The 16055-nt window shown below is 39.2% G+C and overlaps 1 protein-coding gene across 1 annotated transcript in view; it reads right to left on the reverse strand.

Annotated features, from left to right (window-relative positions):
* LOC306857777 (unconventional myosin-Id) overlaps nucleotides 1-16055 on the reverse strand; it is a 74255-nt gene that overhangs the window by 55900 nt on the left and 2300 nt on the right. Inside the window, exon 2 of the mRNA XM_079397909.1 lies at nucleotides 3883-4091. Within this exon, the coding sequence (XP_079254035.1) occupies nucleotides 3883-4091 (209 nt within the window). The remainder of the gene's footprint in view (nucleotides 1-3882; nucleotides 4092-16055) is intronic.

The raw sequence follows: 16055 nt of genomic DNA on the forward strand, positions 1-16055 counted from the left end.
TAAATATGCAGATGTCATTCCCAAAACTTTGCAACGTGTGTGTGGGCAAAAAACAAAGTTCTACATTGTAAATGGATTGCTTAGAAAGCTTGCAAAGAGTGGTGCTCATAACCAATAAAGCTGTCACTCTTTGTTCATCGCGATCTCACAAAGTTCTGTGAGGACCAATGAATCTCACACAATTAATAGCCTATATAACATAGGCCTATTAACATAGTGTATCCAACCCCTCCCCCCGGCCACCCTCTTTTAAGGCAGTGCCCCAGACTGAGGGAAGAAACTGTTCCTATGTCTAGTCGTTCTGGTGCTCAGAGCTCTGTAACGTCGACCAGACGGTAACAGTTCAAAGAGGGATTGTGCTGGATGTGAGGGGTCCAGAGTGATTTTACCAGCCCTTTTGATCACTCTGGATGAGTACAGTTCTTGGAGAGTGGGGAGGGTTGTACCAATGATTCGCTCAGCAGTCCAGACTATTCTCCATAGTCTTCTGAGGTCAGATTTGGTAGCTGAGCTGAACCAGACAGTTATTGAAGTGCAGAGGATGGATTCAATGATGGCGGAGTAGAACTCTTTCAGTAAGTCATGTGGCAGGTTGAACTTCCTCAGCTGGCGAAGAAAGTACAACCTCTGCTGGGCCTTTCTGACAATGGAGTCTATGTGAATATCCCACTTCGGGTCCTGGGAGATGGTGGTGCCCAGGAATCTTAAAGACTCCACTGCAGTCACAGTGCTGTTCATGATGGTGAGTGGGGGGAGTGCAGGGGGGTTTCTCCTGAAGTCCCCAATCATCTCCACAGTTTTGAGCATGCTAAGCTCCAGGTTGTTGAGACTGCACCAGACAGCCAGCTTCTTAACCTCCTGTCTGTAAGCAGACTCATCACCGTCCTGAATGAGGCCGATCAGTGTGGTGTCGTCTGCAAACTTCAAGAGCTTGACAGAGGGGTCTTTAGATGTGCAGTCGTTGGTGTAGAGGGAGAAGAGCAGTGGGGAGAGTATGCAGCCCTGAGGAGCTCCAGTGCTGATGGTACGAGTGCTGGATGTGAATTTACCAAGCTTTACTAACTGCTGTCTGTCTGTCAGGAAGCTGTTGATCCACTGACAGACAGAGGTGGGGATGGAGAGCTGAGTTAGTTTATTCTGAAGGGTTTCCGTGATGGTGTTAAAAGCGGAGCTGAAGTCCACAAACAGGATCCTCACATAAGTCCCTGGTCTGTCCAGATGCTTCAGGATGAAGTGCAGTCCCATGTAGACTGCATCATCCACAGACCTGTTTGCTCTGCAGGCAAACTGCAGGGGGTCCAGTAAGGGACCAGTGATGTCTTTCAGATAAGCCAAAACCAGTCTTTCAAATGATTTCATGGCTACAGACGTTAGGGCCACAGGTCTGTAGCCATTAAGTCCAGTAATTTTGGGTTTCTTTGGGACGGGGATGATGGTGGAGCATTTGAAGCATGAGGGGACTTCACACAGCTCCAGTAATCTGTTCAAGATTTGTGTGAAGATGGGGGCCAGCTGGTCAGCACATATTTTCAGATAGGCTGGTGACGCACCGTCTGGGCCTGGTGCTTTCCTTCTTTTGTTCTTCCTGAAGACCTGGCACACATCTTCGCTGATTTGAATTGTAGGTGTGGGGGAGAGGGGGGTTGCTGGAGGGGTTAATGGTTGTGTGGAGAGGTGTTCAGGGCGGGTGTGGGGTGATTTTTCAAAATGGCAATAAAACTCGTTCAAGTCGTATGCCAGGTGTTGATTCTCCACAGTGCTGGGGGATGGTGACTTGTAACTGGTGATATCCTTCATTCCTTTCCACACTGAAGCAAGATCACTGGAAGAGAATTTGTTCCTTAGCTTGTCAGAATAATTCCTCTTTGCCACTCTGATCTCCTTTTCCAGTGTGTATTTGGCCTGTTTGTACAAGACTATTTCCCTTTTTCTGTAAGCATCTTCTTTGGCCTGACGGAGCTGTCTGAGTTTTGCAGTGAACCATGGTTTGTCGTTGTTGTAGATTAGATGAGTCCTGTTAGGAATGCACATATCCTCACAGAAACTGATATATGATGTTACAGTCTCTGTGAGCTCGTCCAGATCGGTGGCAGCGGCTTCAAAAATAGTCCAATCAGTGAGAGAGAAACAGGCTTGTAGATCCCGCTCGGTTTCATTAGTCCATTTTTTAACAGATCTTAATACAGGCTTTGCAGATTTAAGTTTCTGCCTGTAGGACGGAATAAGATGAACCAAACAGTGATCAGAGAGTCCTAAAGCTGCTCGTGGAACCGAGTGATATGCGTCCTTTATTGTTGTGTAACAGTGATCCAATATATTACCGTCTCTGGTGGGACATGTGATGTGCTGTCTGTATTTTTGGCAGTTCACGTTTAATAAAGAGATTTGCTTTATTAAAGTCCCAGAGAATGATTAAAACAGAGTCTGGGTGTTGTTTTTCTGTGTCTGTGATCATATCAGCGAGTTTCTGTAAAGCTCACGTGCGCTTGCGGTGGAATGTAGACACTCCCGAGAATGAACGAGCAGAACTCCCACGGCAAGTAGAATGGCTTGCAGTTAATGAAGAGCATTTCTAGATCTGAACAGCACATCATCTTTAACACAGTTACATCTGTACACCACCTCTCATTGATGTAAAAGCACGTCCCTCCGCCGCAAGATTTCCCTGTTGATTCCGCGTCATGATCTGCTCTGATCAGCTGGTAATTAGGCAGATGAATCGCGCTGTCCGGTATGTTGGTATTTAGCCAGGTTTCCGTGAAACACAGAGCAGCAGAGTTAGAAAAATCCTTGTTCGTCCGGGAGAGCAGAAGAAGTCCGTCTGTTTTGTTGGGTAGAGAGCGGAGATTCGCCAGATGGATGCTAGGCAACGCCGTTCGAAATCCGCGCTGACGAAGCTTCACGAGCGCTCCGGCTCGCTTCCCCCACCTACGTTTCCTGTAGCGTTTGACCAGAGCTACGGCTCCGCCAACTACAATGTCCAGCAAAACGTCTGAAAAATCTAAATCCGGTAAAAGATTCCGTGGTGTGTTCTGCCAAATGTTCAGCAGGTCATCCCTGGTAAAACTGACCGTATTTGAAAAACAAAAAATAGGAAAAACAAACAAAAACAGTACAAAGACTGGAGAGCAACGCACAATAGCTGCCATCAGCGGCGCCATCTTGGATTCAAGTTATCAAGTTAATTTATTGGTTAAACAAAGCCACAAAATTATCTTCTCACTCTATTATCCCTCACTCTAAAAAATAAACATGTTCCTCTGTTTGCCACAAGGTGGCACCACATATACCAAATATTTTTGCAGTGTAGTCACCACCTGTGGTCACTCACTGGATAATAATCAATGTTTTCATATAGAGGCAACATCTGAATGGTCACCAGATTATTTCCCTTGAGCTATGTGCCCCACCTCAGAATAGTTCCACAGCATCCCAGACGGAAAACAAACACTGTCTCAAATAGAGATTTTTGTAGAAATTGTGAAACAACCATAATGTCATTAATCTTTTTCACACAATGGGCATGTCTTGAGAAAACCATTTGCTCATGCACTGAACACTATTGTGAGCTCCTGCTAAAAGCAGTCCTCTGTGACTGAGAAACCACACACCACGTCAGTGCCGAGCTATTCTCATCTGACCACAGATCTAATCACATCATTCCCAGTCATACTGCAGCCCTACAAGAAGACCCTGAAAGCCTGTATTCCAGTGAGTCTGTTATTTAATCGAATAGAAGGAAGACAACAGGCTGTTTTTAATATTATTTGAGGATGAAGTAATGCATTTTTCTCCTAAAAATGTAATATAACTTCAGTGGCTGCTCCACAGATTTACCCATGAGCTCAATGGTGAGTTACATCACATTCAGACATAGTCTACCTGAGATAACAATGCAAGTGTCTTTGTTCCTTCTCTTCATGGCTTTGTACGCAGCATCGGCGATGGCAAAAAGATGTGGCGGTCGCTCATACAACTCTCTGCCTTTGTACTGCTCGACGGTGTCCCGTCCGTAAATGTTCATGGCACGGTAAGGGTTAACCGACACCACCACTTCTCCAATGTAGCTGTAGATACGACCCTTTTCGAACCTGCAGCAGAAAGACGAGCACATCATTGATTTGCTGTGTTCAAATTCATGCATATTATGGAATATTGATTCCAACAGCTCTGTTTGGTTTGTGGTCAGTGTGGCTTGTATAATCATATTTCAGAGCTTTATGTAAAGAAAGGGCAGCTTAATGAATTATGAATTAATGAATTATCTCTGTCAGGAATCAAAAGCAAATAAAAAGCACAGGATAGTCAAGGTCATGTTTCATGAGCTGCATAATCGGTTTGCACAATAATAAATCCTGCTGAAAAGAACAACATGAATTTCTAGGCTTGTTAGCCATGAACCAGCATAGCAAAGGTGTTGACTAGTCATTCAGACAAACCAACGACTATTACATCTCCATACCAAACTCCTTGGTCACATATAGCCAGAAGTTGACGTTCACCCTGCTTTGAAAAAGCTAGCTGTTCTGAGCTCCATCCTCAGGGGAACCTCACTTCCTTGTTCTTCCGAGCAGACCTGGGTCATGCCTAGAATAAGGCATCCTTTCTTCTCAACCTGTGGGTTTGCCAAGTCTCCCTCAGCTCCATCCGGCCCCAAGTCAGTGTGCTTAGAAGTTTGAAGCATGACCTCATAGTCTCATACTGAACTATATTATTGAGTGGTACTGAAGCTCTGAATGGATCTTGGTATTTTTATTTTCAGGATTCCATTTAATTAATTAAGTTTAAACATGTAGAACAGTTAAACTCTTAAACCTTACTTACACCCCACATAGCAGAAATGTACCATACAACAACATTCACACAAACAAGTCACAGAAACAGGCCTCAATTCCCTCAGGTCTTCTCACAAATACATTGGGGATTCATAGAATTAGCAGGGATACATTAAACCAAAAGAAATCATGATGGACACAAGTATTTAAAACGAATTAGATCAAATCCAAGTGTGCACTTGATGTGTGTACTTTAAACCCACCCAATTTAAAACAACCAAAAATGAACATTTTGTTGTAACATTTATAATATTTCAAATAAATGTTATTTTGAACCTTCTATTCACCAGAGAATCCTGATAAAATATGTATAATGGTTTCCCCAAAAATATTAAGCAACATCAAAGAATTGTTTCTTGAGCAGCAATCAGCATACGAGAATGATTTCTGAAGGATCATGTGACAAAAAAGACTGGAGTAATGGCTGCTGAAAATTCAGCTTTGAAATCACAGGAATAAATTACATTTTAAAATAATACTATAGTACTAATATGTCACAATATTACTGTTTTTACTGCTTTTTGATTAAACAAACATAGTTTTGGAAAACAAGAGACTTCCAACGTTTTGAAAAATCTTACCAACGTTTTGAACACTAGTGTAATTAATTACATTAAACTAATAATCATATCACATCATCTCACCCAAAAATACATTTTTGCCACCCTCAAGTCTTTTCAAATCCAGTATGACACATTTAGGAGAATGTCCAATCTACTTTTTCCATACCACAAAAAACGACGACTTAAATTTCAGTATGTTTCTAACTTAAAGCTATATGTGTTTTGAAATTTTGAAAACAGCTCACAAGGTAAACTGACTACTTTTATGGTGATTTTTTTTACAGCCCATGGTCAACATCTACTTTTTATTATAGGCAAAAGAACTTTCTCCTTTTATGAAAGACAATACGAGTTTGCAACAACATGAAATTCTGGAAATTTGATTTGTGAGTGAACTGTTAAGTTTTAACAGAAGTTTTAGCTCTGTCAAACAGATTCAGCATAGTATGTGTGCTGCTATATATCACATGTGATGTCAAGGTATGAATGGCAAGCAGGGTGGCATGGTAGTGATGCTTGTGCCTTTGGTGGCAACAGCCTGTCAGGCCAGCCATGGAGCAGCCTGCATGAAAAGGCTCTTTTGTGCCAGCCAGTGGAGTAGGATGCTGCGGTGTACCCGCACCATTGTTCTTCTGTCAATGTGAGGTCTGTGTGTAAGGAGCACAGGCCAGGCCTCCACACCCCAACACAGCAGGCTGGCTCTACTCACCCACAGCAGCCCCTCAGGGAGCACAACGTCAACTAATTACAATGATAGAGGAATCATTTTGATAAAAGTAACTTTATTGTCTTACTTTTATAATAAAATATTACGTAATTTTTCAACAGATAGAGAATTTAAAATTGCAAGACAATATCATAATTTTTTTATCTATTTTTTTTAGTGCTGTCAAACGATTGATCACGATTAGTCACATCCAAAATAAAAGTTTTTGTTTACATACTATGTTTGTGTACTGTTTATTTATTATGTATATGTAAGCACACACACATACAGTATACATTTTGAAAACATTTACATGGCTATACATTTATATTATATATAAATATATTTAATATATAAAAATAGCATATTTTTCTTAAATATATACATGCATGTCTGTATTTACATATAAATAATAAATATACACATTACATACTCATATATTATGTAAACAAAACTTAGGCCCAATTAAAATAGTGTACCAAAGCAGACAAAATTGAGCTTTTTACAAGCATTTTCCATCCTCTACTGATCTTTATCAGGAATTTGATTTCTGAAAGTTATAGTATGTTTTCATAATACAATGAACTGTTTTATCTGTAAAGATCAAGGAAAATATTTCCACATTATATGAGTTATCAAAAGGCATGTGACCATGAATGAAACTGTTGCCAAAAAATCTACATTTTTCAAAAAGTCTATTATAAGAGTCATCATTCAATGTTTAGAAAACTTTATACAATTATAAATTATACACTACCAATGAAAAGATGGGATCTGTACTTTTTTAAAGGGGTCATATGACATTGCATTACACAAAATACACAAAATATTGTTCTTTTTAGCAATGCGTTTATGTGGTTTAAAGTTCAAAAAACACATTATTTTCCACATATTGTACATTATTGTTGCTCCTCTACACCCCGCCTTTCTGAAACACGTAGATTTTTACAAAGCTCATCGTTCTGAGAAGCGAGGTGTGCTCTGATTGGCCAGCTATCCGGTGCATTGTGATTGGCTGAATACCTCAAGCGTGTGATGGAAATGTTAGGCCCCGTTGCATCGCGCTGCGTAAACATTACCATGTCTGCATTTGTGATCAGAGAAACGACAAACAACAAGCACTACTCTACACTGCTCAAAACTCGCGTATAGTCAGTAGCAGAAACGTACTTACAGGCTGTGAGTCAGAAGCGTCAGACTGTCCTTGCAAAGTTGAATTGCCCCACTTTATAGAAACAGCTGCAAGCCAGCATTGTAGGCTACTCTCCTGCCAGGTTCAGGAAATAGTCCTCCGTAAATTGCGCCGCACACACTCGAGTATTTGCGTTGTGTTGCTCTGGAACAGTGTTGTAAATACAACTTAACCACTGATAGTTGTGTCCTCTTTTGGAATCCCAAACAAAGTAGTTTTGCTTTCACAACGAAACACAGCGTATCCAGGACATGACGCCGGTGACAGCAACAATACTACAGCGAGAATAAAAATCACGCCCCCTTTCTTTGCGTAAACATTTGGGCGGTGTTATGAAAATCTCCCCACATTGTGACGTAGACATGTGGGGGCGTGTTTAAATGAGCGTGGACAAGCCTCAACTTTTATAAAAATGTCTCTTTAGTCTTAGACTTTAGTCTTTGAAACTTCAGGGATCTTATCTATGCATGAACAGCTTGTAACACTACAAAGAGAAAGGAAAACTTGAAATCGCATCATATGACCCCTTTAAATTATTTTTTGTTTGTTTGTTTTTGAAAGAAGTGTGTCAGGCTCATCAAGGCAGCATTTATTTCATTTAAAAAAAAGTTAGAATGCTGGAAACAGTTGTGCTGCTTAAATTGTTTGTGGAAACAATGATTACTGATTTTGGTTTTAATTTTATTCTAAATATACATTTTTGTAATGTACATTACAATGTAAAAGTCCCTACTGTTACTAAAAGCATCCTTGCTGAATAAAAAAAAAAAGATAATATGCATTTTACTGTATTTGTAAACACAGTAGCTAATTTTTTATCTAAAAATCAAATTCACCATTCGGTCCCATCCTTATTCGCTAGTCAATGTGAGCCCTCACAAAAGTACCATTTCAGCATAAACATTGTTATGTATTGTAATTTGTGGAAACAAGAAATGTGACGTCACAGTCTGTCATTCATTAAGCCATCAAAGTCATAGCCAAAACATATTGTTGTGATCGCCTTCATTAATGTTACAGCACACGGCATGCACCACTGAATCCACCATCTGTCCTCTCATCACAACTCGGCCAGTCAGAAATGCACTGTGATTCTCAGAACCTGTCAGCAAATCTTGCTGATTCCATCACGTTTCACTTTCATCGAACTCTTAAACCTGTAAGTTCGCCCTAGTCCCAGAGGACAGCTGCCCACAGAAATCGATTGTGCGTGTGACAGAATCCCAGCATGTCGTGTCTCGTGGGGTGTGTGTGGGAAAACACAGAATCGTCATCTCCCATCTGCCTCTGTGATCAGATTATCAACATCTGATAAGAAGCCCACAATGAATCTGCTCTTTCAGAAATCTAGAACTGGTGGTGGATGAGGAGATACCCCCTCACAATGTAAAGCACTTTGTGCCTAGAAAAGCACTATATAAATGTAATGAATTATTATAATCATTATTATTATTATTATTATTATAAGCAGCAGCTACACAGCTCTAATTTAACCATATTTACCAAATCTATCAGATTTCCCCTAAAAAGCAGTGATAAAAATGTGAAAAAGTGATTTGTGGCTTAACCTTAAATCAGTTTCATGAAAATCCTTGAATGGGCAGGAGACAAATATGAAGGGCTTTGAAAGAGAAGGGCTTTAAGGAGGGATCCAGGATTTTTAGAGCTTTTCCTGGGAGTGAGCAGAGACATCTGGGAAGGGGAGTAGCGGCTGAGGCCCTGTCATCCCTTCTTTCCCAGAAGTCCTAGGGAGGGGTTGCTGCTGCATGAAGATTAAGGATGTGTGTCAGACAGCAACAGTCCACTTCCTCTAACAGCTGGATCTACTCCACAGGTTGAAGCATCACCATTATTGTCCAGTAATTTATTCTTATAGGTGTACCTTGCATTGTTTGTGTTCAGAGGAATAAATTAGATTCACTGAAGGGATATTTCACTCAAAAATGAAAATTCTGTCATTCATTCACCTTAATGTTGTATGACTTTCTGTCTTCTGTGGCACACGAGAGAAGATCAGTAAGTTTCAGTGTTTGTTTGTTTTTTGACAATTCAATGAATGTAAGTGTGGCAAATGTTGTTTTGCACCCCACTGAATTTTGTAATATGTACAAAAAACAGGTAAAGAAAGAAATTCATACAAGAATGATATGAGGCGAGTCGATAAGAAGGATTTATGGGCCAAATATTCCTTTAATTGCTCCATACCTCTTAAATAATTTAAAAAATTTAACTTATTCAAGCAAGTTAAAGAGTTTGGAGTCAGAGCTACACCCTTCACCACATAAAGACCAACATTTGAAGGGTCATCTGAAGTCCCAGACAATAAGAGCTTGACATTTTTAGAAAAAAAGATCGCTTGCCAGTCTGAGGATAACTACTGGCTTCAGGCTTGTTTGGGTGGGTCTCTTGCGGTTATTTGCTTGTGGTTGACCGGGGTGGGGTGTAGCCTGTAAATTCCCTCAGACTAGTTGCAAGTAAGAGTAAAAAGTGAGAGGAGTGAAAATTAACTGAACTGGACAGCAGCACAGGATAATTAAAAGAGAAAGAGAATTAGAGACAAAGAGATGGCGTAAAATACATCAACATGCAAGGCCTGCACACTAAAGCACTGACTTATAAGATGGTCCAACTGCTAGATAGCAAATCAAAGCCTGTGTATTCACAACTCCAGCAATGAAAGGCTAATCTGTCCCTGATCCCTGCTTATCCCCGCATACAATTTACCACCAAGCAATCAGTGTTACTCAGTCCACAGCTTAACACAGAGCATGATCAGGGTATGACCTGATAGCGAATTGTCCTCTGGACTGTCTATCATGCAGAGACAGTTCAGCCCAGAAGAACTTTTGGAGATCTCAGTTATGCCTCGGATGTTTCTCCTAAAATTATTTAGGATAAATAAAGAGGCAATTATCGAAATATACCAAGAAAGAATAATAAAAGAGCAATAAAAGAGCAATAAATTCAAAGCACAATAATTTAAGGAGAGTTTGATGAGAAATTTTGGACATCATTGAAATAAATTTGGGTATCACAATATTAAGAATTAATAATTGATATTAATTTTTAGACTTGCATTTAAGTGTTGTTTTTAAAGACTTCAAAAGAGAATAAGATGGCATCAAAGGTAATATAGATGCAAAAATAAAGGAAATGATTATGCACTATTAAATATCCAATATATCCCTTATTCTATATGAGACAGCTGCTGTTCTTCTGGCCTGTTAATTTAATCTTAGTTTCTTCATGTCACCCCCACCACAACAAATCTTCTCCCACATTTGAAATGAGTTTCTGTGCAATTTGTACATTTGTTTGCTGTTAAACACCAGCTGCTTCTGTACTGCTGACAATCCTTCAAAGCTTAACACACATATCCACAAATTTTTTCTGGAAAGCTCTTCATGTCCACTGGACTCAATTTGACTCAGTCTTGTCAGGCTAACATCCTTTACAAACATACTACAGTGCGTAAAGCCTGAATGGGGAAAATGTGTGTCCCACTTGGCAAAACTTCAAGCCATGTCTTAAAACGTGCAGCTCGCTAACTTTCACACTAACTTTCACTAGCTTTGCACTGACTACTCAAGAAATGAGAGCCAGGTGTAAATGTCAGAGCGCAGTTTTTGTTATTTTGGCCCACTCCCTTCATTCTCTCCCTGAGATCACAGGCACTTTTTGTTCTCCCGTCAGGATGACGGAAAGAAAATGAGGGAAAACTGAGGCGTGTTATGACGATTGCGTTTCAGAGGTCAATGGTAAAGTGACTAGACATGGCCTTGAGCCAATCTCTAACTCATCACATTAGCACATGGTTCTGATCTCAATATGATGTCACTGAGCAGTAGCGGATGAGATGACGGCCAAAAAAAAGCAGACAAAAAGACACGACCGGCCAAACAGAGTCAGACATTACTCAGCAAGCTATTTCAAGAAGCGCTCTCCATCAGGGTAAAAAGAGGGCAGGGATGGAAAGTACAAAAACAGACATTAGATGAGAAAGAGAGAAAGTACAGTTAATGAGGTAATTGGCTGAAAACTAAAGGAAAGGGAGAAGCAGAGTGGAAATTAGTGTGAATGTTACTGACACCTGGCTGTAACATGGTTCCACAGACACAGCAGGACAGATCTGCTTGAAAATGTGTTGAACCACTAGAGAAAAAGTGCATTGAAATACATGACACATCCATCATTGTGTCCCATTTAAATGTTATTAGCTAGAAAAGATTACATATAATCTCATTAATGTGTCTATGTAATGTAATCAAACCACATTAACGGTTGGAGAGAGGAAATGGGTTTCCAGCAGTGGCGAATACACAATTTGGAAATTATTCAGGAGTCGCTTATGTGCATACAGAAAAACAGACTAATGAAATTGGGGCTAGGATGTAGCCTGTTGTAAACATAAGACAGAAAGGGGTTATGAAGTGGGTGAGGGGTCAGTCAAGACTATAAAATATATCAATCCTATAAACCCTAACGACAGTTAATGTGAGCGAGAGAGCGCCTCTAACATGCTTAGTGGTATCAGTGACCGCCAGCCAAGGCACACAGTCCACAAATGAGACGTCTGTGGAGCTTGAAGCTTATTCTGGGGGAAAAAAGGCCAAAAAAGCAACAGCCTTGTTTATGTAAGGCCGGTGATATGTTTCAGATTACAGGGGGTTGTATGGAAATTCTTGAGGGCAGACAGGCCCTTTTCTTTGCTGGAGAGTGAGAGAAAATCAGACTGTTTTTTGAAGCCATCAAACTTTAAAGCAGTCTTTTAAGGGCCATATTTGATCCTTTGAAAACACGGTAATCTACAACAATTAACATCATGTGAAGCAAAAAGCTATGTGTTTATAAGAAACAAATCCATTTTTAAAGGCGTTTTAATTTCGCTTCAAGCTACAAAATACATAGAGAATTCGTATTTTAGCAGAATGCAATGTTAAGAAGTTCAAACATCTTAAAGATGGATTTATTGCAAATACACAGCTTTTCATTACACAAGATGTTAACTGATGGACTGGAATTCTTGTTGATTACGGTGATGTTTTTATCAGCTGTTTGGACTCTCCTTTCTGACGGCACCCATTCACTGCAGAGGAGCCACTGGTGAGCAAGTGATGTCATGCTAAATTTACCCAAATCTGTTCTAATAATAAAAAATAAAAACAGAAGGTAAGCCCAAGGGTGAGTTTTCAGCACATTTAAATTTTTCATATCTTAGGAAATAACAAGGTTCAGTAGGGAAATGATTAGAAGAGATAAGATCTGAGATGTTATTCTAAACAAAAATAGGAAACAATCCTCCAAAACAACAGGGATAGAGCTGAACCCTAAAGTAAATTACCAAAACAAAAAAAAATAATTCAATTAAATTAAAAAATAAAATAAAATAGAACCAATTCAGTAGTTTTAAAAATACAAGTTGTAGAAGAATGGGATGAATCATAATATTCAAAAATGCAGTGGCAATTTTTGCTGATTTGACATATATTATTGCAACATAATCCTGGAAAACAGGATATTTCAATGTTTCACTATTCAAGTAGACAGAAGCAGATGTAGCTGTATTGCATGTCAATACGATTTTTGCAACCGAAAAGGTAAAATTCTACTGTCTGTGATTTTATTGATAAAAAAAAGGTATGACCACACAAGAATCCATAGCTGCAAGCAAGCATGGAACACAAATCAGGACAAGATGTACCATGCATTTGGTTAAGATCTATTATAGAATCACAGGACAAATCCTTTGGGCTTGTAACATTTATATAGAAAGTATTTTTGCAGTGGCATTCTTTCTTCATCTCTTCATCTCTTACACTGTGGACCTTTAAAAATAAGCAGTGCTGGTCAAAGTACCTAAATATACACATAAGGCACTGACCATAAAACGATTTATCAAATGTATCATTCTTCCTTACAGGCCAAATCATATCTCTGCTGCATCTATCCCTACAGGATAGGAAAATAAAACCTTTGACCTTGTTTCTGGCTCTGCGCAGTGCACCTGAGCTCTGAAAGGGCTTTGATCCCTGTGCAGTTCGCTGTGCAGGATGGGAAACGGGTTGCCATGTGTCACAGCTGGACTCCACGTGGCCCTGCTGTTAAGGCAACAAGTGAGCTTTTATACTGTTGATATGGGAGAGGCTTAGGCTTATTCGGCCAACAGCTTCACAGAACTGAAATCCTCAAGATATAACTACGACAGGAAGATCAAATTTAAACACCACTATTACAAATGGTGTCTTTGTGATCTTCCCCATGAGGACTTATAAAAAGTTAATTTCATTCAAAGACGCATAGAGGCCAGAATTAATTTTCTTGCCTGAGTTTATATTTGTCTCCAGTTTGTTGGCTATTTGTCCAGTGGCGCCATACTGTAAATATGAAACAGGAAGAAACATATGGGCTCAATTTTCACGATTTCCTGTAGTGCTCTTTAACCTTAGACCCCTACTTACGTTTATCATCTGGCTGATTTTGCTCAACAAAGACCCTGATAAAAAGCTGAGGAAATGGCACAGATTTACTGCTTTAAAAGTGTCCCTCATTCCACTCTATGACCACACAACACAGCACGTTAATTTTTAAGCAATCATCTGCACTAGATGTGTAATTATTCTTAGAAAAAGGAGAGAAATAGACCCCTGTGACTATAAAACCGAAAAACAGATGACTAGCAAGATATATTGCAACTGTGGTTCTTGACTGCATTTGCTTCAAGATGCAGATTTTACATTTTGCATCTAGTGGCAAAAGTTAACAATAAAGTCCTTAAAATTAAATATGAAATTAATATCGCCATGAAATCCACAGCAATATGCAAAATTATTAATATGCTTATTTAGCAAGAAGTGTATAATTGGGACTATAAGTGGGACCAGAAAGAAACAAAATACCCAAATATTATAATTTTACCAAGAGATAGACATACATACTGAATATTTTGGGGTCAGTAATATTTTAAAGAATACTTACATAATAAATACATAATACTTTTATTTGGGAAGGATGCATTAAACTGGACAAAACTGACAGTGAAGACTCTAAAAAAAAAAGGTTGAATGAAAGATTTAATATTGAATGAAGGACAAATTAATTGTGTCCTTTTATACTTTCTATTCATCAAAGATTCCTCAAAAATTTTTGGTTTTCACAAAAACATTAAGCATCACAACTGATTTCCATACTGATAATAATAAGAAAATTTACTTGAGCACAAAATCATCATAGAATGATTTTGAAACTGGATCATGTAATCCTGAAGACTGGAGTAATGGCTGCTGAAAAGAAAACTGTAATAATAATCACAACATAGACCTAACTGTTTCATGATACCTTCGTGCGCATAAGTGACTTCTGTCAAAGACATTAAAAAGTGGTACTGAACAGAATGTTTAAACAGTAGCGTGTATATATATATATATATATACACATAACACGAGGGTGTGTTCTCCTCTCCTCTCTTTCAAAGGTATAGGTCTAATATATTCTGCCACCTGAAATATGCATAATTATATGGTTAGCTGCATTTAATTATTTGCATTCAGCATTGTTTCCCTCCCTGCTCTCTGTGACCAGCCTGACACACAAGTTGAGAACCACTGCAAGATACAATAATATACATTCAATTGGTCCTTTTTCTTCCGTTTCTCACTTTTAGAACACCCAACACAATGAGTTTGGAACAATCAAGCCCGTTACACTACCAGCAAGTGGCTTAAAGAACAGTGAGGGTCAAAGGTTACATCTCTAGTACAGGAAAATGTCAATAAGAGCAGTGAGGCCTCATAAGTTGCCAATACTCTCTTCCTGAGCCCATTTTTCCTGTCACTTCTAGCCACTACACAAGAGTCAAAGGCTAAACTCATCATCTAAGCAAAGTAAAACCGTCAAGACTATCAAGGAAAGATTTAACTATACAGTACATAAAGTATATAGCTAGTACCACAAGCTCGAACTATGAAAATTACTAGTTGTTGAAGACTTTTTTAGACTTGACTTTCGTCTGAATGACATATGAAAGCTGGAAGGCTCTGCCACGGCATACTGATTATCAGCTATTTCATCTGCAGTATCAGAGCCAGTGTCTGGAAGAATTTGGAACATGGTCTCGGGCAGCACTTGTAATTGTTTTTGGAAATGTGCAGAGGATTGCCAAAAAAATTCCCCAAGATCCTAGGGGTAGACAAAACAACACTGCCATATACAGTCAAGCCCTCAGCACACATCAAATGAAGCTGTTATTTCAGAATGCCCACACAAACTCTTGTTTAAAAAAAAATTACTTTGTGTAAACAGTCATGGGCAGAGTTCAAATCACGCTACAATGTACAATATGTGTCAGCGGTCCTGACACTTGTTTAACTTTGACACCCCACTGTAAAGAGCTTGAACCCTCACAACTAAACAAACTGACAACTTGCTTTAAATCTTTTTCGTTAACATTCTGTCATGGCTTTGCATATAAAGGCTGCATTTCAATTTTGTTATATTTAGGAGCTTCTTTGGCAGAGCAAACCCTGGCTGACTGTAAACACAGCTTATTTTACTGGTTAAAATGTACACATTATCCAAAATAATTTATCTAAAGTTTTACTTTGACATAACATATGGTCTTCCTGAATTCAAAGCAAGCTGCCGTCAAAAGGCATCATACAAAAAGTGATTTCCAGTTCAGCAGCACTCTTCTTTATCACTCCAGAGGGCACAGGATGTGATCTGGCATCACATAGCTGCTGCTCTTCCAGCTGAAGCCCCAG

Source organism: Barbus barbus (genome assembly GCF_936440315.1).
Source record: "Barbus barbus genome assembly, chromosome: 38".
Taxonomy (NCBI): Eukaryota; Metazoa; Chordata; class Actinopteri; order Cypriniformes; family Cyprinidae; genus Barbus; species Barbus barbus.